Raw genomic sequence first — 23,542 nt, forward strand, 5'->3', positions numbered from 1 at the left:
TGAGCCATCCGTCTGCCCAGCGCCGTCTGAGCCATCCGTCTGCCCAGCGCCGTCTGAGCCATCTGTCTGCCCAGCGCCATCTGAGTCATCCGTCTGCCACGAGCCATTAGAGCCGCCCGTCTGTCCCGAGCCATTAGAGCCGTCCGTCAGTCAGGAGCCGCTAGAGCCGTCCGTCAGTCAGGAGCTGCCAGAGCCGCCAGCCAGTCAGGAGCTGCCAGAGCCGCCAGCCAGTCAGGAGCTGCCAGAGCCGCCAGCCAGTCAGGAGCTGCCAGAGCCGCCAGCCAGTCAGGAGCTGCCAGAGCCGCCAGCCAGTCAGGAGCTGCCAGAGCCGCCAGCCAGTCAGGAGCTGCCAGAGCCGCCAGACAGTCATGAGCTGCCCTACAGTCATGAGCTGCCCTCCAGTCATGAGCTGCCCTCCAGTCATGAGCTGCCCTCCAGTCATGAGCTGCCCTCCAGTCCGGAGCTGCCCTCCAGTCCGGAGCTGCCACTCAGTCCGGAGCTGCCACTCAGTCCGGAGCTGCCACTCAGTCCGGAGCTGCCACTCAGTCCGGAGCTGCCACTCAGTCCGGAGCTGCCATTCAGTCCGGAGCTGCCATTCAGTCCGGAGCTGCCATTCAGTCCGGAGCTGCCATTCAGTCCGGAGCTGCCATTTGTCCGGAGCGATCTCTCTGTCCTGAGCTACCTCTCTGTCCTGAGCTACCTCTCTGTCCTGAGTTGTCTCCTCTATTTAGGAGGGGCCTTGGTGAAGGTTCCTGGACCATGGTCGGGGGCGAGGGTCGCCACCCAAAGGACGCTAAGGAGGGGGACAAAGACAGTGGTGGAGTGGTGTCCTCGTCCACCGCCGGAGCCGCCACCGCGGACAGATGCCCACCCAGACCCTCCCCCTGAGTTTTAGGGGTGCGCCCGGAGTTCGCACCTTGAGGGGGGGGTTCTGTCACGTTCCTGACCTGTTTTCTGTTGTTTTGTATGTGTTTAGTTGGTCAGGGCGTGAGTTGGGGTGGGTATTCTATGTTGTGTGTCTAGTTCGTCTGTTTCTGTGTTCAGCCTAATATGGTTCTCAATCAGAGACAGCTGTCAATCGTTGTCCCTGATTGAGAATCATATAAAGGTGGCTTGTTTTGTGTTGGGGATTGTGGGTGGTTGTTTCCTGTCTCTGTGTTTGTGTTCTGCACCAGATAGGACTGTCTCGGCTTTCACGTTTGTTATTTTGTTATTTGTTAATGTTCATTGTTTATTGGTTAATTAAACATGTTGAACACTAACGGCGCTGCATTTTGGTCCTCTCCTTCATCCCAGGAAGAAAGCCGTTACAAGAGCTCGAAAATTCAAGCCCCTTGGATGCTGCCATAGATTTAAAATTAGAAGTGCTCATTCAAGAAGGCTCAAGGTCACTGGCCACAGACAAAATGACGTCAAATCACATATCTACCGTAGCTTTGATTGGACTGATCATGTCAACATCATACTTTCAAAATCTTAGCTAGCAGTCATCATCATGAATCAAGTCGACAATCTACTGGCAAATCCATTTTAATCCTTGTCATATGAAGAGAAATTATAGCTAAAACATATCGGTGCTCATCGGCCATTGGACATAAACATTACACAACAAGTTGGAAATCGCAAATTCAACAATGACTGGTTGGTAGGAATCAGTGGCTAACTGCAAACGTTGCAAAGCAATCATTAGCCTGCTATTCAGTGGAGAGGGTGTGTGGTTTAAGGGTCTCTTTTCCAAACTTAAAAGGATAAAAATGAACTCGCAACACACCATAGGCCAGAAAAGGTTGCATACATTGGCCATGCTGTCAATCCAGCATGACTTCTGCCGCGTTCAATACAACTGGGAACTCGGGGAAAAACGAGCTCTGACTGGGAAAAAAACGTTTTGAATTCGGAACCCAATTCGGAATTCCAAGTCGGGAACCCGGGCCTCTTTCTAGAGCTACGACCTGAAGATCACTGATATCATGATTCGACCTTGTTTTTTCTGAGTTTGCGGTGTTCTTGAAAGCACCATAAATCCAGAGAATGCCAGACTTTGATGACAAAGTTTGATGACAAAATTTGCCCACAAGAAGGACCACTTTCCTGCACCACCTTCCTGTTCAAGTGAGCACAGCACCACAAGGTGAGCCCAAACATGTATTTTATGCTGCTGCATAAATTATGTTATGCCAGGGAGATATGTACGCTGTAGCTAAGAAAGGAATACTAAATGTATGTTGTATAGTAAGCTGTTAGTAGCCCATGTGCCTCACCCTAATAATTTGGTTTTAATTTGGTCTCATTACTTAGCCTACTGTTCTGACTTGATGGTGCACATATAGCCTGTTTTAGAGAAATGTAATCATTGAACATTGTAAGAGCTTTCATTGTCTGCTTATATTTTCATTAGATTTTATTTAACCTTTATTTAACTAGGCAGAACATGCCCCCTTCATTTATCCTATGGTTCTGACTTGGTGTACAGGGAGAATACTGTAAGAACAGCCCATGTTCTGAATTCTGTCGCAGTACATTTCAAAAGTTCTGATTGAATCCCCGAACTGACAAGGTAAAAATCTGTCGTTCTGGCCCTGAACAAGGCAGTTAACCCACTGTTCCCTGGTAGGTCATTATTGTAAATAAGAATTTGTTCTTAACTGACTTGCCTAGTTAAATAAAGGTTGGAAAAATATATATATATCCTAAGGGTTAATTACTATTTGATATATAATATAGAGCCAAAATATTACAACTGGAAGTACATCTGTGTCAGTGTCTCTCTCTCTGTTTTTTTCCTACATGACCTGAGCTGCTTACTATTTTTTTAACAGGTACTCAGTGGCGATGTTAGTAAATCCTGGAGGGGCAAACTCAAAAAAATGTTTTTCGATGCATGCCAGCAAAGCCACTACACAGAAAAACAGTAAACAACACATAAATTGCATTATAATGGTGACAAACGGTGCCCACAAACTGTTATGACCTACATAAAGCTGCCCCAACAACAGAGCTTTCTTTTCAGCACCATGGAGTGAATCCTTACCACCGCTACACCTGGCTACTAGCAGAGCCTTGTCTGGCAGTGAAACAGTTCATTCAGCCTTAAAAAACATAGCTGATATGGCTGACTTGCTTAAACAAATGTGGTTTCTACTGACAATTGAGATATACAAACTATGGCATAAGGAAACGACGATTAAGAGCTAGGACAATATTTAAAATTTCAATTGTTTAAATTTAACCTTTATTTACCTAGGCAGGTCAGTTAAGAACAAAATCTAATTTACAATGATTGCCTACCCCGGCGATGCTGGGCCAATTGTGCACTGCCCTATGGGACTCCCAATCACAGCCGGATGTGAACCGGGGACTACAGTGATGCCTCGTGCACTGAGAGGCAGTGCCTTAGACCACCGCGCCACTCGGGAGCCCGATAAGGATAGGGGGGACATGTATGAAATCCAGGAATTTATCTTTTCAATAATGTAGTTAGGCTTTTATGAGGTATTATGAGCCAATTGTAATCTATTAGGCATTTATTCAGTAAACAGAGAGATACAGTTCCTTAATATGTTGGCTCTATATGTAATAGCAAATAACACTTTGGAGTGACAGACAGACAACAATCGATTAACAAGGAGAAGCAAAGACAGACAGAGTGACAGACAGAAAGAGACAGTGACAGCAGAGAAGATACAGAGACAGACTGCACAACAGGCAGGCATGATGCACAGTTATATTTGTGAGTTGTATCTCCAGTGATGTTTTTACATGTTGTATTTGTCTTTTAAACATGAGCTGGTTAAAAAAGGAGGAGAACTATGTTTCACCGGTGACTGGTAAAGTAAAAGTTACAAGGTGATGTGGGCTGGTGTGGCTAAAATGCCAGGGCTGAATTTTTGTCCCAGTCCGCCCCTGCTCCATGGACTTGTTTTTATTCACTTCCTCTGAGAGTACAAGGGTTGAGAGGAGGGTAGCCCACTCTTTTTACATGATCTAGCCTGGACCGGTTGGAACCTGTACCATACTCAAGAGACACTTCCTCAACAGTGTGCAGTGCACCCGTGCAGCAAGCAACCAAATCCAGACATAGCTGGAAATCCAGCATGACTTCAGTCGATAGCGAGTTACAGCAAAAGGGTTCTAGATTCCTAACGTCTTCATATTTCACAATTAGGCTGGCTATCTAGCCTAACTACAGACAGACAGGGCGAGAGCTAGCAAGGATTGTTACATTGTGTAGCTTACTGGGGCAGCAGATATGATGTGCCGGATACAATGTATTCATTTACAGACTGAAAAGTAGTAATTGCTACATAGTTACTGAACAGATGGTTACAGTTCAAAGCTTCCGAATGAGTTATATTGTAACAGAATGTTCACGCGGGAGAAACATTCGACCAAGTCGTAGTAGAGTAGGTGGTGCCCTAGTTTTCATTATTAGGCCTATCTCGAATTTGGTGGCATCTGAGACAAGCACATTGTGTCTTTAGGACGTTGATCTGTGGCATCCACCATCTTATAAACGCCGGTAATAGCGCTTTAATGTTAAAGTTGGACTATCCTTTACTTTGAGTTACATGCGTACGGAGGCAGACGTTCTGCGCATATTATACACGTAGCTAGTGTTTGTCAGGTAGGCAATGTATTGAGAATGGTGCTGACATTCGCACTGTCACGAACATAATATTCTTGGTCACAAGCGTTATTCCATAGATGATGGTTTAATTATTTGATCTGAACCGTCGGAAGGAACTGTCTTGACCGTAAAAGTGGAATGGAGTGCCGGAAATCTAATTGATAAGAGATAACGTCACCAAGATAGTAAGTATGATATTTTTTTTATCGCATTTACCACGCTGTAAAAACTGTAAAATCCTAATTTATATTTGTTTGATGTTGATTATCATAATGTGCGGTTATCCCAAGGTAGTTTATTTAGGCTATCGCAAGTGGCAAGATAATATAAATGGTTAAGGAACAATAAATGTTTAACTATGGGCACATGCTGTAGTTGAGTTACAGTTTAAGTTTACCCCACGTTACAGCAAGTCACCTGACCTCAGAGTCAGACAGCAACAGAAAAATGAATGCGCAAGATCTCTAGAAGAATCTCAAGAGTTTATTAACATGTGTCTAATAGTTTATATTTCCTAAATTAAATGACTGTAAATATGTTCGATCAGTAGCCTAGGTGTATTCCACAACTGGTCTCTCTGCTCTTCTCTTTTTTAGACCAAGTCTGTCTCTATGGTCTACTACACGCTCTCACCTACAGATCTTCTGCTTTGATTATATGCAAAACGTATTTAATGATGGCTTACTCTTACTGGGATGTCACCTTAAAGCATTTTTTATTAATATTATACTATAGTTATAAATATAGCCTATAGGCTACTAGCCTATAATATCAAAATATGTATTGATATTACTGTAATTCTTTAGTTCAACTATTAAAGGAAATTATGAATGAAACCAAATAACATCAAGTTTTACCATACCATATTTGTTTTAGAATACTGGTAAGGAAAAGTGTATGGCATAAAATCACTCTTAATAGTGTTGTAACAGTTATAAATATTAACAGTAGTGATCATTATCCAGGCTACCTAGTTTGGGCAATGTATCTTCACTGTCATAAAACAATTTTAAACATTTAATTTTTTTTACCGTGGGGGGAAAGGATGAGAGAAGGAAGTGCTCCCACATGTTGAATCTGGGCACAATGACCTTTTCTTCTTAAAACAGCACACCAACATTATAAACTGCTCCGTGACTTACAATAGTTTGTAGACAAACATCAAAGCAACCTTTGCCATTCCTGTATCCACATGTCCTAACTAGTCTAGAACAGATGTAGACTCTAAGCTTTGTCATCAGATGTTTTCAAATCCTTTATAGAGATGCATGAGAGAGAGTAATAAGCCAATGCCATTACTAATGCTGTTTTTGTTTTTTTATAAGCCACTTTGTCATGGAGAGCCATTCAATTTAGTTCAACAAAAAAAATGGTGTCAACCTTTATTACCTTTTTAACCTTTATAACCATACCAACATAACCAACATAACCAACAAAAATCGATTTGATTCCAAACAAAAACACACATTTGATGTGCTTGTTTTATTTATAATTAGATTGTTTGAGAAAGAAGTGCTTTCCATACTAGCTAAATGCCCGGTCTTCTTCCATTGCAGGAATGTTTACCATCACTGAGTTAGCATCGCTGAATGACATCCAGCCGACCTACCGCATCCTAAAACCATGGTGGGACGTCTTCATGGACTACCTGGGGGTGGTCATGCTCATGTTGTCCATCTTCGCCATGACGATGCAGATCACAAAGGACCAGGTGGCGTGCCTTCCCTGCCTGGAGGAAGCGGAGGAGGCTGCGGCAGGGCCAAACTCTTGCACAACCCAATGTCAGCAAGAAACCACCTCATCAGCAGTTAGTATGACGACAGTGCTTGCTACACCAATGGCCACGAAAGATCTACCAGACAGTGCAGTACACGAGATCCACAACACCCAACCCATCGTTGTGAAGCGAGAGAGCAAAATGCAGCAACCTGAGCCCACAGGAATCCGAACCAACTTAGATTATCAGCAGTACATCTTTGTCAACCAAATGTGTTACCATGTTGCCTTGCCCTGGTACTCAAAGTACTTCCCGTACCTCACCCTCATCCACACCCTTGTGCTTATGGTCAGTAGTAACTTCTGGTTCAAATACCCCAAGACAAGCTCAAAGATTGAACACTTTGTGTCCATTCTCGGACGGTGCTTTGAGTCTCCATGGACTACAAAGGCTTTGTCCGAGACAGCCTGTGAGGATTCTGAGGAGAACAAACAGAGACTGACTGGCACCACTTCAGCACCGAGAGAGATATCACAGGAAAATAAAGACGAAAATGCTGCCAACACATCTACTCCTATGCTTGGGAATACAGGAGTTAAGTTCTCAGCAGATACGCCCGTTGCTGAGGCACCAAGTATGACTATCTTGGACAAGAAGGATGGAGAGCAGGCCAAGGCTCTTTTTGAGAAGGTGAGAAAATTCCGTGCCCATGTGGAGGACAGCGATTTCATCTACAAGCTCTACGTAGCTCAGACCGTGGTCAAAACGGTCAAGTTCATTTTGATTCTGTCATATACGTCAACTTTTATGGCTGCCATCGACTTTCGCCACAAATGTGAGCCCGATATCAAACACTTAACCGGATATAAGCAGTTCTTTTGTACCCACAACATGGCGTTCATGCTGAGAAAGCTCCTCCTCAGCTACATGGCCCTCATATTGATCTATGGGATGGTGTGCTTGTATTCCCTCCACTGGCTTTTCAGGCGCCCCCTTAAAGAGTACTCATTTGAGAAAGTCAGAGAGGAGAGTAGCTTCAGTGACATTCCTGATGTGAAGAACGATTTTGCGTTCCTCCTGCACATGGTCGATCAGTACGACCAGCTGTATTCCAAACGATTTGGTGTATTCCTCTCAGAGGTCAGCGAGAACAAGCTGAGGGAGATCAGTCTGAACCACGAGTGGACATTTGAGAAGCTCAGACAGCTTGTGATCCGAAATGCCCAAGACCAGCAGGAGCTCCACCTCTTCATGCTCTCTGGTCTCCCCAATGCAGTGTTTGATCTCACCGACCTGGAAATACTTAAACTAGAACTAATTCCTGAGGTCAGGTTTTCGGCAAAGATTTCCCAAATGACCAGTATGCATGAGCTGCACCTCTGCCACTGCCCTGCCAAAGTTGAGCAGACAGCCTTTGTCTTTCTCCGTGACCACCTCCGCTGCCTTCACGTCAAGTTCACAGACGTCGCTGAGATCCCCACATGGGTTTATTTGTTGAGAAATTTGAGGGAGCTTAACTTGGTAGGGAATTTAAGCTCAGAACACAACAAAATGATAGGACTAGAGTCCATGCGAGATTTGAAACATCTAAAGACATTGTATCTGAAGAGCAACCTCACCAAGATGCCTTCAAGCCTAACTGAGCTGTCCCCACACCTGATCAAACTGGTGGTGCACAATGATGGTACTAAACTACTGGTACTGAACAGCCTTAAGAAGATGACAAACCTCACCGATCTGGAGTTGCACAACTGTGAGCTGGAGAGGATCCCCCATGCTATTTTCAGCTTAACCAACCTTCAAGAGCTGGACCTCAAATCCAACAACATTCGCACCATCGAGGAGATCATCAGCTTTCAGCACCTCAAGAGGTTGACCTGCCTCAAACTGTGGCACAACAAAATCATCACCATTCCAGCCTCCATAGGCCAGGTCAAGTGTTTGGAGTCACTTCACCTTTCGCACAACAAACTGGAGACGCTCCCGCCGGCGCTGTTCCACCTCCCCAAGCTGAGGCACCTGGACGTCAGTCAGAACTCCATCACAGTGATCCCGCCGGACGTGGGTCTCCTGCAGAACCTCCAGCACTTCGCCATTAATGCAAACAAGGTGGAGGTGCTGCCCAAGCAGCTGTTCAGGTGCACCAAGCTGAAGGTCCTGTGTCTGAGCAACAATGGCCTCACCAACCTGCCTGAGACAGTGGGTCAGTTGGTGCAGCTCGCTCAGCTGGAGCTGAGGGGGAACAGTCTGGACCGCCTTCCCTCGCTACTGGGGAACTGTCGCCTTCTACGTAAAAACTGCCTCATTGTCGAGGACCACCTTTTTGACACTTTACCCGTAGAAGTAAAGGAGAGCATCAGTCGGGAGACCAATGTGTCCTTTACGAGTGGTTTATAGCTTATAATCTCTGATATCTTAAACCCTTACGGGACAGTGATTAACTGAAATGTGTATTATAACTCACTGAAGCAATACGCCATGAAATTAAGATGTTATTCACCAGGAAGTAGCCTTGTAGTTTTTGAACTTTTGGGCAAAAACGTGGCACAATGGTCTTCAAGCCAAATACTTCATAAAAGGCATCTTCTTAAAGGACCCTGTTTTCACGAATTTGATTATATAACTTCAAGCCCATTGAAAAGATATGGGGACATGACCCGGAAGTAAAGCGGAAGTGGTGGTTACTTTCACAGGGTATTGAACCACATTTTATTGATTATAAATTGCACTATATAGTTTGTTTCTTGACACTTTTAACTTAATAAAGTGAGAGAGAATGCTTCTCCTCAACGCAGACTGCAGAGCACTATAATCACGTAATGACATTTTTTGCATTTATCGTTTTAAAGTAGTATATTTTTCAAATATTTAAGAATGTTCAGGATAAAAAAACGCTTTCAGTTGCTTCCTAGGGTATTTATCGCATAATATTGTAAACGGGAATTGAATTTTTGACTTATTAATATATATTGTATTAGCTACTCAGGTATAATGTTAACCATGGGCAATAGCTTTTCATCCTTAACTGCTGCTATTTCTCAGTGAGGGCTTTAATAAGAAAGGCCCAAACAGCATGTTTGTCTAAACATTCACTGTCATTATTCACATCACCATTCAATGAGAGAACAAATGCTCTCTTTTCAGTAGTAAATCACTTTTGTTTAAATAACGTTTCATTCATTTGCTTCAATGACGTCCTGCAGCCAAGACATGGTCTGTCAGCAGAGTGACAGTTGTTGTGTGTTGATAAGAGGGGGATCCTCACTCTACTGGGAACTGTTTAGAACCGCTTCGTCACAGTCTTGCCTATGTGATGTCATACTAAGTTCACTGGGGGAATAGAAGATACAGTCTGAACTTTTACCCCCTCTTGGGGATTACGCTTGAAATTGGGAGTACTTTGCACAACCAATATTTGCTTTTCTCATAGATTGTTGAATGTTTTCTATGGATTACACTCGCCTATCACAGACCATACTAAACCTAATTTATTTTTTAAAGATGTGTGATTGAAAAGGGATGAGGTTTGACAAAAGGGAGAGAACAATGGGACAAAGATTGTTATTGCTTTTTTTTCTATGCATTTCTGTACTGTACATGAACTGTTCACATTTGCCACCATACCAAATTACTGATCATACGCTCAAAGTCCATTAATTTATGGCACAATAAAACTAGATTTTAGATAAACTTTTCCCATTCTTGTCACTCTCTGTTTCAATGCATTTCTCAATGGTAATTGGACATTATTTATGGCACCCAGGTCTCACAGCCCACCAACACAACCAACTTGAGAAGATCCAAAGATGTGCAACCTGGCCTTGCAGTCCCTGGAGTCCCGCCATACCTACCTCTGCAGATCCTTTGCACAGAAGCTTGCAAAATCCCAGGATTACAACAAGTGGCATATCTACCCGATTCGTCTCAGACTGACAGATTCTACAACAGCCCTATGCCTTACTTTGTGAGACTGCTTAATGCTGCTTAACTGTGATATTGTACACCACTTCTAATATATATATATATATATATATATATATATATATATATATATATATATATATATTACATTAACTGAATTTCCTTGATCAAGCAAAGGTACAATGTACACTACATCTTTAAGGATGATGTCATGCCAAAACAATAGGGAAATTTGAATAAAAAAGAAGAATTAGCATCTTTTGAAATACAATCTGGAAGTTAATGCCTGTAACTCTGACAACAGGGCAGATGAGATCAATTCAGGCTTTGCAGAGAACACTATCTTGCCAGTACTTTGGTAATTCAATATCATAGTCAAGTTGAGTTTCGTGTGTGACTTTCTTTATCTCCTTTCAAGGATGATGGCAAAAATCCCTGCACTTTGTTGGACATTTTCTTGCTGCTGCCCCTGGTTACACTTTATTGTAGCTAATAATGGCATTAAAAGCAAGCCACAGATAGCCTGGCATATTGAGATCTCTTGTCATTTTAATTCATAGTCTACATACCTTTTACCAGGGCCATTGCGACTAACAAGTTGAATCATAAATAAAAAGCTGTTTGGAAATTTGGAACTGGAATAGAAATCACTGGTTTCATTGCAGAGTAGTCTAAATAGTCCAGCATGATAGGTGGCAGTAATCATTCATAGTTTAGAGCCTAGAAGCAGCATCTTCGTTGACTAGCTACTATCACGGAGTAGGAAAATGCTGCTCCCATCCACCCATAGAGAATGATAGAGGCCTCTAGTGGCCATAAGGCCGTTTTAACATGTGCAGCACTATTGAGGGCTTCCACCATTTTAATGTAGTCAGCTGGGTGGGACTTCCAACTTCACTGGCTGATCCCTCCTGGTGACCCTGTTGGAGTCATGTCCAATTGGGTCATAAGGAGGGATCAGCCAATCGTGAAAAAGAAAATGGACTACTTTAAAATGGAGATTGCCTCAATTCGCTTAATTCACACGACGTGACACGTCACTTCCGGCTGAAAGAAAATGAGGACCAGGGTGGGAAACAGAGGCCGGAAACCTAGGCAACATAGTCAAAAGTCATACTGCTGTGTCCCTGGATGTAACTCATACAAAAGGAGAGAGTCATGCAGAGAATTAACTTTTCACAGTTTCCCCAAAGACTGGGCAATCTGACGCCAATGAGTGGTGAAAATAAAGAGAGTTGTCAGGCCACATTATAAGGTAAGCTAAGATTTTTGAATTTAATGTTGCTAGTTAGCTTAGCTAGTTAGCTAGCTATCTACTGGCCAGCCAGGCTAACAACACAGCCACCAGTTAGTTGAGAAATGCTAACATTGGTTAATTTAGAACATTTTTTGCATCTCTAACCAATATAGCAAGTTATAATGCTTGATAACTAAACTGGATCAATATTTCCCTACAGAGTTAACTGACAACAACCAAAGTGTGTTCAAAACACTGTTGTGGACTACTAACTACTAGTTTATTAAACAACTTGTCAGGTAGAATCATTAATCAACTGTAATGTAATTTTCTGTGTTACAGTGAGGTTGCCCGTCATGGAAAGGATGCACCTGCTGAGGAGCCAGATGAGTTAAGGTAGTTGTTTATTATTACATATGTATCGTTTCTGTAATTTTCAATAGTTCATAGCAGGTATATGTAACCGACTCTTGTATCTACAGTGACTCACTGGATCAAGCTGAGAACATGGCTTGCCAAATCATGTTTAGGTATAGACTTGCTATCTGAACTTCAGTCACTTTAGTGTTTTTGTGAGTTTACAATATTTGGTTTAACCTCGGTCACTAGCTCCCATTTACAATCATTCACAATGAATACATCAGTATCTGCCCTTCTACTCTACATAAAGGCCATGCAAGTTAATTTTGAGTTGTTTTTCTGTAAGCGTTCTACTAACAGAAAAGGAACATGTATTAATTTGCATGGCCTGTATTTGGAATAGAAGATGTAGAGCTGATAGTATTCATTTTAAGAGCATGTAGTTGGGCTTTTAAAGCAGCTTGAAGAGGTCGCTCCTCAAGCCGAGGAAATTGTGAAGCTTCAGGCAAACCAGTTCCTCCTTCAATGCTTCCTGTGTGACAAGAATAACAACATGTTTTAAATGGGATTTAGGGACTACAGTACTCTAAAAGGTGTTTTTCTGGCATTACAGCCAACAACAGAGACCATGGTTAGATGGAGTCAGGTACAGCGCTTAAACAAAACAGATGAACACACACTTAGAGTTGGCTTTAAAGGAATGAGAAGCTTCCTTATTTTCCCACCCTCGTTTTCATTGTCGACGTCATTCAATATGGCTGCATTAAGCTAATGGCGCTGCCAGTGCTTTCACAGATGTTATAAATGGCAGAGATATAAAAATGTGTTCTCTATCTGTCTCTATGCTGCTTAGACCTCTGGTCCACACTCCAGTCCTGTTGGTGGCGGTAATGCACTTTAAAGTTGGTTGCCAACTGCCTTAAAAAGTACACAGAAGAAGAAAAATAATCTCTATACTGCCACCTCCGTGCTCCTGCAGGGAGAAATTGAAAGTGGTGTTGTCTAATGTAGTTTATTTGTAGCATGAGGAAAGCTTGCTAGACTTTTAGCCACCTGCAGCCACGTAAACCAGACAGTAATGGAATAGAAATATGAATATCCGTAATCCTTCGGACCGCGACTAGGACGTTGAAGGGACATTGGTGTCACGACTTCCGCCTTGTTCGGGCGGTGTTCGGCGGTCGATGTCACCGGCCTTCTAGCCATCGACGATCCACTTTTCATTTTCCATTTGTTTTGTCTTTGTTTTACACACCTGGTTTCAATCCCCCAATTACTTGTTCATTATTTAACCCTATGTTCCCCCCTTGGTTTTTTGTGAGTGATTGTTTGTATGTATACGGTCCGTTATTGTGGCCTAGTTTATTTGTGTTGTATTTATTGATTCCTTGAGTAAATTACGTTCCTTACTCATATCTGCTGTCCTGCGCCTGACTCCTCCACACCAGCTACACACAGGCCGATTACAATTGGGCACATAATATGTTGTTAGCTAGTTGATCAAAAATTCTTAAAAGCCATGTAGTTGATGATAAAGATGTCGATAGTTTTTTGTTTTTTTTCGTTGAAAATGCAAATATGCCAGCAAAAATAATTAATGCAATAACATTAACTGTTAGCTAGCTAGTTATTATTATGAATGGCCAGCTAGCTAACAAACTATAATCAGCACCGGCCTGTACCCTACCAGCACTAAGCTCTCTCCTGGCCCCTTTAAACTAAATCTGAATTTGTCCTGCTAGGTGACCTAAACTGGGACATGCTTAAACCACCTTAACAAGTCCTAAAGCAATGGGACTCAATCAATCTTTCTCAGATTATTACCAATCCCACAAGGTATGACTCCAAAACCCCAGAAAAGGCTACTCTCCTCGATGTTATCCTCACAAATAATCCTGATAGGTATCAGTCTGGTGTTTTCTGTAATGACCTTAGTGATCACTGTTTTACAGCCTGTGTTCGTAATGGCTCCTCAGTGAAACGACCTGTCCTGATTTGTCATAGACGCTTTCTAAAAAAACTTTAATGAGCAAGCCTTTCTTCATGACCTGGCTTCTGTAAATTGGTATAGAATCAGCTTGATCCCCTCTGTCGAGGAGGCTTGGACCTTCTTTTTTGATATTTTCAGTGATATTGTTAACAAACACACCCCCATAAAGAAAATGAGAATTAAAAACAGGTTCAGCCCCTGGTTCGACCATGGTCTTGCAGAGTTACTCCACTTCAAGAATTGCATTTGGCGAAAGGCTCGGCACACACATACTCAGGCTGACTGGCTCTCGTTCAGACAAATGACAAATAAGTGCACTCGGGCTATCCGGAAGGCCAAAGTTAGTTACTTTAAGGAGCAGTTCTCTCTCTGTGGGTCTAACTCCAAGAAGTTCTGGAAAACGGTTAAAGACCTGGAGAATAAACCCTCCTCACAGCTGCCCATGTCCCTTAAAGTTGATGATGTGGTTGTTACTGACAAGAAGCACATGGCTGAGCTTTATAATCACCACTTCATAAAGTCAGAATTCCTATTTGACTCAGCCATGCCTCCTTGCCCATCCAACGTTTCCTCATCTCCCACCCCTTCTAATGCGACTAGCCCCGATGCTACTCTCTCTTTTTCCCCCACTACAAAGTTTCTCCCTGCAGGCGATCATTGAGTCCGAGGTGCTAAAGGAGCTCCTTAAACTTGACCCAAAAAAAACATCTGAATCAGATGGTTTAGACCCTTTCTTCTTTAAGGTTGCTGCCCCTCTAATCGCCAAGTCTATCTGTTTCTCCTCTTTGGGGAGGTTCCCATTGCTTGGAAGGCAGCCACGGTTTGTCCTTTATTTAAAGGGGGAGATCAAGATTAATCCTAACTGTTATAGGCCTATTTCTATTTTGCCCTGTTTATCAAAAGTGTTGGAAAAACTGAATTAACTGACTGGCTTTCTTGATGTCTATAGTATTCTCTCTGGTATGCAATCTGGTTTCCGCTCAGCTTATGGATGTGTCACTGCAACCTTAAAGGTCCTAAATGATGTCACCATTGCCCTTGATTCTAAGCAATGTTGTGCTGCTATTTTTTGGACTTGGCCAAAGCTTTTGATACGGTACACCATTCCATTCTTGTGAGTATTGGTGTCTCTGAGGGGTCTTTGAGTATTGGTGTCTCTGAGGGGTCTTTGGCCTGGTTTGCTAACTACCTCTTTCAAAGAGTGCAGTGTATAAAATCAGAAGATCTGCTGTCTCAGCCACTGCCTGTCACCAAGGGTGTACCCCATGGCTCGATCCTAGGCCCCACGCTCTTCTCAATTTACATCAACAACCTATATCAGGTAGTAGAAGGCTCTCTCATCCATTTATATGCAGATGATACAGTCTTATACTCAGCTGGCCCCTCTCCAGATTTTGTGTCAAATGCTCTACAACCAAGCGTTCTTAGTGTCCAACAAACTTTCTCTGCCCTTAATCTTGTTCTGAACACCTCCAAAACAAATGTCATGTGGTTTTGTAAGAAGAATGCCCCTCTCCCCACAGGTGTGATTACTACCGCTGAGGGTTTAGAGCTTGAGGTATTCACCTCATACAAGTACTTGGGAGTATGGCTAGATGGTCCTTCTGTCGGCACATATCAAAGCTGCAGGCTAAAGTTAAATCTAGACTTGGTTTCCTCTGTCATAATCGCTCCTTTTTCACCCCAGCTGCCAAACTAACCCTGATTCAGATGACCATCCTACCCATGCTAGATTACGGAGAAGTAATTTATAGATCGGCAGGTAAGGTTCCACTCGAGCGGCTAGATGTTCTTTACCATTCGGCCATCAGATTTTCCACCAATGCTCCTTATAGGACATCACTGCACTCTATACTTCTCTGTAAACTGGTCATCTCTGTATACCCGTCGCAAGACCCACTGATTGATGCTTATTTATAAAACCCTCTTAGTCCTCACTCCCCCCTATCTGAGATATCTACTGCAGCCCTCATCCTCCACATACTACACCAGTTCTGCCAGTCACATTCTGTAAAAGGTCCCAAAAGCACACGCATCCCTGGGTCACTCCTCTTTTCAGTTCGCTGCAGCTAGCGACTGGAATGAGCTGCAACAAACATACAAACTGGACAGTTTTATCTCAATCTCTTCATTCAAAGACTCAATCATGGACACTCTTACTGACAGTTGTGGCTGCTTTGCGTGATGTATTGTTGTCTCTACCTACTTCCCCTTTGTGCTGTTGTCTGTGCCCAAGAATGTTTGTACCCTGTTTTGTGCTGCTACCATGTTATGCTGCTGCCATGTTGTGTTGATACCATGTTGTTGTCATGTTGTGTTGCTACCATGCTGTGTTGTCATGTGTTGCTGCCATGCTATGTTGACCTCTTTATGTTGTGTTGTCTCTCTTGTCGTGATGTATGTTTTGTCCTATATTTTTATAAAGGTTAAATAAAAAAATATTCGAGTACAGCATTACACCAACCCAGAAAAGTGGAAGTAGGTCTACCTAGCTTTGGTCCAATATTGGCAATACATTGACAATACCTGTCTGATATGGACAAGAAACCCGATTACTTAATGATTGACTACATTGTGTTATTGTTAATCACTTCAATGAACAAAACGCATTTTACTCCACACAGAAACAACCCATGGTTATACCCACCACACAAGACATTCGACTGTAAGCCCAGCATCTTACAACTCTCAGTAAACAAGCAACTCAGAAAAGTAAGATATTCACTTTTGCTTTGGATGTATCCATTCTAAATGTACCAAGCAGAGGATTTCCTGCAAAATGTGATTTAGACTTGTTTGGAAAATCACTTGGTATGTTAAATGGCTATTGAAGACACGGCCTAGTTCTAGTGTAAGGCCTCCTTAAAAGTGGTACCATATACTGTAGAAATGTGAAGATCTGAAAATCGTGAAATACTTGTTTTCTCCAGGGCTGAGCTCTACGACCTGTATGATCCTGGCTCATCATCAGACTCCGAAGTGGCTCCACTCCACTCCGTCATTGGACAGAGCAGCTGCCTGAGTACTGGATATCAAGGCTCCGCTTCAGTAGCTGGGCATCATGACGACCTCATCTGGGACTTGTCATACTCTTGTTCTGGCACCAGACATGAGCAGTCGACCCATGGCACTAGACATGAGCAGTCGATCCATGGCACCAGACATGAGCAGTCGATCCATGGCACCAGACATGAGCAGTCGAGCCATGGCTCAAAACATGACCAGTCAAGCCATGACCACCCAGCCTGGCCGTTGCCCACAACAGAAACGACACTATTCCCCCTCAATGCATATGGGGTGCGGGAGAAAAATGGGAGAGAAATGTCCACAACCACAGTACCTGACAAAGAGGTAAGAGGTTCAGAGGTTCCCTGCAGTCAGGTTATTATTTGGGGAAAAGGATCAAAACAAGTTGCTGAGGCTTGCGTCGGTGCTGCGTTGTGAGGTACAGTCAAAGTCGGAAGTTTACATACACCTTAGCCAAATACATTTAAACTCAGATTTTCACAATTTCTGACATTTAATCCTAGTAAAAATTCCCTGTTTTAGGTCAGCTAGGATCACCACTTTATTTTAAGAATGTGAAATGTCAGAATAATAGTAGAGAGAAGGATATATTTCAGCTTTTATTTCTTTCATCACATTCCCAGTGGGTCAGAAGTTTACATACACTCAATTAGTATTTGGTAGCATTGCCTTTAAATTGTTTAACTTGGGTCAAACGTTTTGGGTAGCCTTCCACAAGCTTCCCACAATAAGTTGGGTGAATTTTGGCCCATTCCTGTCACGGCCGTTGTAAGGAGGAGACCAAGGCGCAGCGTGGTAAGCGTACATTCTTCTATGTTATAAGAACGAACAATGAACAAACGAACAAAATAACAAAACGAACCATGAAGCTAATATGAGTATTGCATACAGGCAACTAAACATAGAACAAGAACCCACAAACACCAAAGGGAAAATGGCTACCTAAATATGATCCCCAATCAGAGACAACGACAAACAGCTGCCTCTGATTGGGAACCATATCAGGCCACCATAGACATACAAATCACCTAGACCTACAAAAACCCTAGTCATACAAAAAACCCTAGACAATACAAAAACTAACGTACCCACCCTAGTCACACCCTGACCTAACCAAAATATAAAGAAAACAGAGATATCTCAGGTCAGGGCGTGACAATTCCTCTTGACAGAGCTGGTGTAACTGAGTCAGGTTTGTAAGCCTCCATGCTCGAACACGCTTTTTCAGTTCTGCCCACACATTTTCTATGGGATTGAGGTCAAGGCTTTGTGATGGCCACTCCAATACATAATTTTCCTCCCTCATGATGCCATCTATCTTGTGAAGTGCACCAGTCCCTCCTGTAGCAAAGCACCCCCACAACATGATGCTGCCACCCCCGTGCTTCACGTTTGGGAGGGTGTTCTTTGGCTTGCAAGCCTCCCCCTTTTTCCTCCAAACATAATGATAGTCATTATGGCCAAACAGTTCTATTTTTTTTTCATCAGACCAGAGGACATTTCTCCAAAAAGTACGATCTTTGTCCCCATGTGCAGTTGCAAACCGTAGTCTGGCTTTTTTCTCATGGCGGTTTTGAAGCAGTGGCTTCTTCCTAGCTGAGCGGCCTTTCAGGTTATGTCGATATAGGACTCGTTTTTACTGTGGATATAGATACTTTTGTACCTGTTTCCTCCAGCATCTTCACAAGGTCCTTTGCTGTTGTTCTGGGATTGATTTACACTTTTCGCACAAAAGTACGTTCATCTCTAGGAGACAGAACGCGTCTCCTTCCTGAGCGGTATGACGGCTGCGTGGTCCCATGGTGTTTATACTTGCATACTATTGTTTGTACAGATTGCTCCCAAGGATGAACCAGACTTGGGGAGGTCTACAATAATTTGTTTGAGGTCTTGGCTGATTTCTTTTGATTTTCCCATGATGTCAAGCAAAGAGGGCACTGAGTTTGAAGGTAGGCCTTGAAATACATCCACAGGTATACCTCCAATGGACTCAAATAATGTAAATTAGCCTATCAGAAGCTTCTAAAGCCATGACATCATTTTCTGGAATTTATCAAGCTGTTTAAAGGCACAGTCAACTTAGTGTATGTAAACTTCTGACCCACTGGAATTGTGATACAGTGAGTTATAAGTGAAATAATCTGTCTGTAAACAATTGTTGGAAAAATGACTTGTGTCATGTACAAAGTAGACCTTCTAACCGACTTGCCAAAACTATAGTTTGTTAACAAAAAATTAGTGGAGTGGTTGAAAAACGAGTTTTAATGACTCCAACCTAAGTGTATGTAAACTTCCCACTTCAACTGTATCTGTCCTCAGCAGACAAGTAGTCCACCTGGTTGTATCCAGTCCAACTGGAATACCAACCCCAATCATCGCCAATCAGAATCTAGTGGAAGAGGTAGAATTGTCAAGCAACTGTTATTTTGATAATGGTCTGAGCGAGTTGTGAAGGGATAGAGTGTATGTGTGTGATTGTTAGATGTTCCTTTTAGTAGGGGACCAAATCAAGTCTCCCCCAGAGGTCACAAAGAAGACAAGTAGAAGCCAAAATGAGGACTTAGCCAGGTAAAGAACAAACATGATTGGAGGAACCATCATTTGAATAATAGTGAAGACATCAAAACTATGAAATAACACATATGGAAGCATGTAGTAGCCAAAAAGGTGTTAAACAAATCAAAATATATTTTAACAGTCTTTAAGGAGTATGCTGAGCACTTGTTGGCTGCTTTTCCTTTACTCTGTGGTCCAACTCATCCCAAACCATCTCAATTGGGTTGAGGTCGGGTGATTGTGGAGGCCAGGTCATCTGATGCAGCACTCCATCACTCTCCTTCTTGGTCAAATAGCCCTTACACAGCTTGGAGGTGTGTTAGGTCATTGTCCTGTTGAAAAACAAATGATAGTCCCACTAAGCGGAAACCAGATGGGATGGCGTATTGCTGTAGTAGCCATGCTGGTTAAGTGTGCCTTGAATTCTAAATAAAACCGACAGTGTCACCAGCAAAGCACCCCCACACCATCACACCTCCTCCTCCATGCTTCACGGTGGGAACCACACATGCGGAGATCATCCGTTCACCTACTCTGCGTCTCACAAAGACACGACGGTTGGAACCAAAAATCTCACATTTGGACTCATCAGACCCAAGGACAAGTTTCCACTGGTCTAATGTCCATTGCTTGTGTTTCTTGGCCCAAGCTAGTCTCTTCTTCTTATTGGTGTCCTTTAGTAGTGTTTCTTTGCAGCAATTCGACCATGAAGGCCTGATTTACACAGTCTCCTCTGAACAGTTGATGTTGAGATGTGTCTGTGAAGCATTTATTTGGGCTGCAGACTGAGGTGCAGTTAATTGCCGATTTCTGAGGCTGGTAACTCTAATGAACTTATCCTCTGCAGCAGAGGTAACTCCGGGTCTTCCTTTCCTGTGGCGGTACTCATGAGAGCCAGTTTCATTATAGCGCTTGATGGTTTTTGCGACTCCACTTGAAGAAACTTTCAAAGTTCTTGAAATTTTCCAGATTGACTGACCATGTCTTAATGTAATGATGGACTGTCATTTCTCTTTGCTTATTTGAGCTGTTCTTGCCAGGATATGGACTTGGTCTTTTACCAAATAGGGCTATCTTCTGTATTACAACCCTACCTTGTCACAACACAACTACAAAGCCTGAAAATATGACGCCGAAAGAGAGGGCATTCTCACTTCTAGTCCTTAGGAAACTGCAGTATTTCGTTTCTTTCTGTATTGTTTCTTACATTGTTAGCCCTGAATATCTTAAGTGTTATTACTTACAGCCGGGAAGAACTATTGGATATCAGAGCGACGTCAACTTACCAGCACTACGACCAGGAATACGACTTTCCCTGAAGCGGATCCTTTGTCTGAACTACCCAGGGCATTTTAACTGATTCCAGAGGCTGACCCAAAACAACGCCGCTGGAAAAGAGAAAGACAGGGGCGCGCATACCACCCACCGCTTCCGAGTATATTACTCACTAATGTCCAGTCTCTAGAGAACAAGGTCGACGAAATCAGGGCAAGGGTTGCTTTCCAGAGAGACATCAAGAATTGTAACATACTCTGTTTCACAGAAACATGACTATCTCAGGATATGCTTTCATAGTCGATACAGCCACCTGGATTCTTTTTGCGTCTCGCCGACAGGAATAAACATATCTCCGGGAAGAAGAAGGGCGTTTCATGATTAACAACTCATGGTGTAATTGTAACAACATACAGGAACTGAAGTCCTTTTGCTCACCTGACCTAGAATTCCTCACAATCAAATGCCGGCCATATTATCTCCCAAGGGAATTCTCTTGGGTTATTGTCACTGCCGTGTATATCCCCCCTCAAGCCGATACCACGACTGGCCTCAAGGAACTTCATTGGACTTTATGCAAACTGGAAACCATATATCCTGAGCCTGCATTTATTGTAGCTGTGGATTTTAACAAAGCAAATTTGAGAACAAGGCTACCTAAATTCTATCAGCATATTGACTGTAGCACTCGTGTTGGAAAAACACTGGATCACTGCTACTCTAACTTCCGCGATGCATACAAGGCCCTCCCCTGCCCTCCTTTTGTAAAATCTGATCATGACTCAATTTTGCTCCTCCCTTCCTATAGGCAGAAACTCAAACAGGAAGTACCCATGCTCAGGACTATTCAATGCTGGTATGACCAATCGGAATCCACGCTTCAAGATTGATTTGATCACACGGACCGGGATATGTTCCCGGTAGCCTCAGAGAATAATGTTGACGTATACGCTGATTCTGTGAGTGAATTTATAAGGAAGTGTATAGGAGATGTTGTACCCACTGTGACTATTAAAACCTACCCTAACCAGAAACTGTGGATAGATGGTGGCATTCGTGCAAAATTGAAAGCATGAACCACCGCATTTAACCATGGAAAGGTGACTGGGAATATGGCTGAATACAAACAGTGTAGTTATTCCCTCTGCAAGGCAATCAAACAAGCAAAATGTCCGTATAGAGACAAAGTGGCGTCGTAATTCAACGACTCAGACACGAGACGTATGTGGCAGGGTCTACACACAATCACGGACTACAAAAGGAAAACCAGCCACGTCACGGACACGTCTTGCTTGCTTTTCAATCTCTCCCTATCCCAGTCTGCTGTCTCCACATGCTTCAAGATGGCCACCATTGTTCCTGTACCCAAGAATGCAAATGTAACTGAACTAAATGTCTATCGCCCCGTAACACTCACTTCTGTCATCATGAAGTGCTAAGTGAGACTAGTCAAGGATCATATCACCTCCACCTTACCTGTCACTCTAGACCTACTTCAATTTGTTTACCTCCCCAATAGGTCCACAGATGATGCAATCACCATCACACTGCCCTATCCCATCTGGACAAGAGGAATACCTATGTAAGAATGCTGTTCATTGACTACAGCTCAGCATTCAATACCATCGTACCCTCCAAGCTTATCATTAAGCTTAATAAGGCCCTGGTCTCAACCCCGCCCTGTGCAATTGGGTCCTGGACTTCCTGACAGGCCTCCCCCAGGTGGTGAAGGTAGGAAACAACATCTCCACTTCGCTTATCCTAAACTAATACAGAATACCTGTTTTACTTGAGTGTGAGAGATCCATTAGATATCAAGTAGTTGGGAACTTGTAGTCATTTTGTTATATGTGGAAAATTTCATGCATGAACACCCATATTTAACTGTGGACTTTTATTTTTCAGTTGGAAATGATTTCAATAGATATTATTGAATGCAGAGTAGCGCAAATCTTCAGCGCTACGGATTGAATCAAGCCCCTAGTTAATGGATGACAGCAATCTTTCCATCAATGGCTGCGTTTACACAGGCAGCATAATAACGATCCTTTTGCCGCTAATTCAGGGTTTCCCTAACTCGGTCCTTGGTTTTTGCCCTAGCACTACACAGCTGATTCAAATAATCAACTAATCATCAACATTTGATCCTTTCAATCAGCTGTGTAGTGTTAGGGCTAAAACCAAAACTTGTGCACCTTATGGTCCTGGGACCGAGTTTGAGAAATGCTGCACTAATTGGTATTTTGACCAATCAGATAGTTATCCAATAATTGGGCAAAAGAATAGGGCTGCCAGTGTTAAATGTAGACAGCGAAATTGCCACGAGTAGCATCGCAGCTATTGAGATGATTGAGATGCAAGACTTCTGTGCATGGGACCAAAACAGCTGAGAAGTTGAGCCTCAACTCTCTTACCTGTTGCAGAAATCGACCCACTATGCTGTTTACTTTCTGCATCTATGTCATATAGCCAAGTCTACCTGTAACGCAGCCATAGACAAACTATACTGAACAAACATTTAAATGCAACATGCAACAATTTCAAAGATTTTGCTGAATTACAGTTCATATAGGAAAATCAGTCAATTTAAATAAAATAAATTAGGCCCTAATCTATGGATTTCACATGACTGGGCAGGGGCGCAGCCATGGGTGAGCCTGGGAGGGCATAGGCCCACCCACTGGGGAGACAGGTCCAGCCAATCAGAAGGAGTTGTCCCAACAAAAGGGCTTTATTACAGACAGAAATAGTCCTCAGCACCCCCTGCCCCCTCAGACGATCCAGCAGGGGAAGAAGCCAGATGTGGAGGTCCTGGGCTGGCGTGGTTACACG

At 43.0% G+C, this 23,542-nt stretch overlaps 1 protein-coding gene across 1 annotated transcript; it reads left to right on the plus strand.

The window, feature by feature from the left end:
- Positions 1-3,997: 3,997 nt before the first annotated feature.
- LOC120055778 (volume-regulated anion channel subunit LRRC8D-like) lies at positions 3,998-10,041 on the plus strand. Its single transcript, XM_039003731.1, has 2 exons — positions 3,998-4,812; positions 6,184-10,041. Exon 2 carries the CDS (start codon positions 6,186-6,188, stop codon positions 8,739-8,741), a length of 2,556 nt encoding a protein of 851 aa, XP_038859659.1. The 5' UTR covers positions 3,998-4,812; positions 6,184-6,185; the 3' UTR covers positions 8,742-10,041.
- Positions 10,042-23,542: the final 13,501 nt, after the last annotated feature.

This window comes from Salvelinus namaycush, chromosome 11, assembly GCF_016432855.1.
Source record: "Salvelinus namaycush isolate Seneca chromosome 11, SaNama_1.0, whole genome shotgun sequence".
NCBI classification, from domain to species: Eukaryota; Metazoa; Chordata; class Actinopteri; order Salmoniformes; family Salmonidae; genus Salvelinus; species Salvelinus namaycush.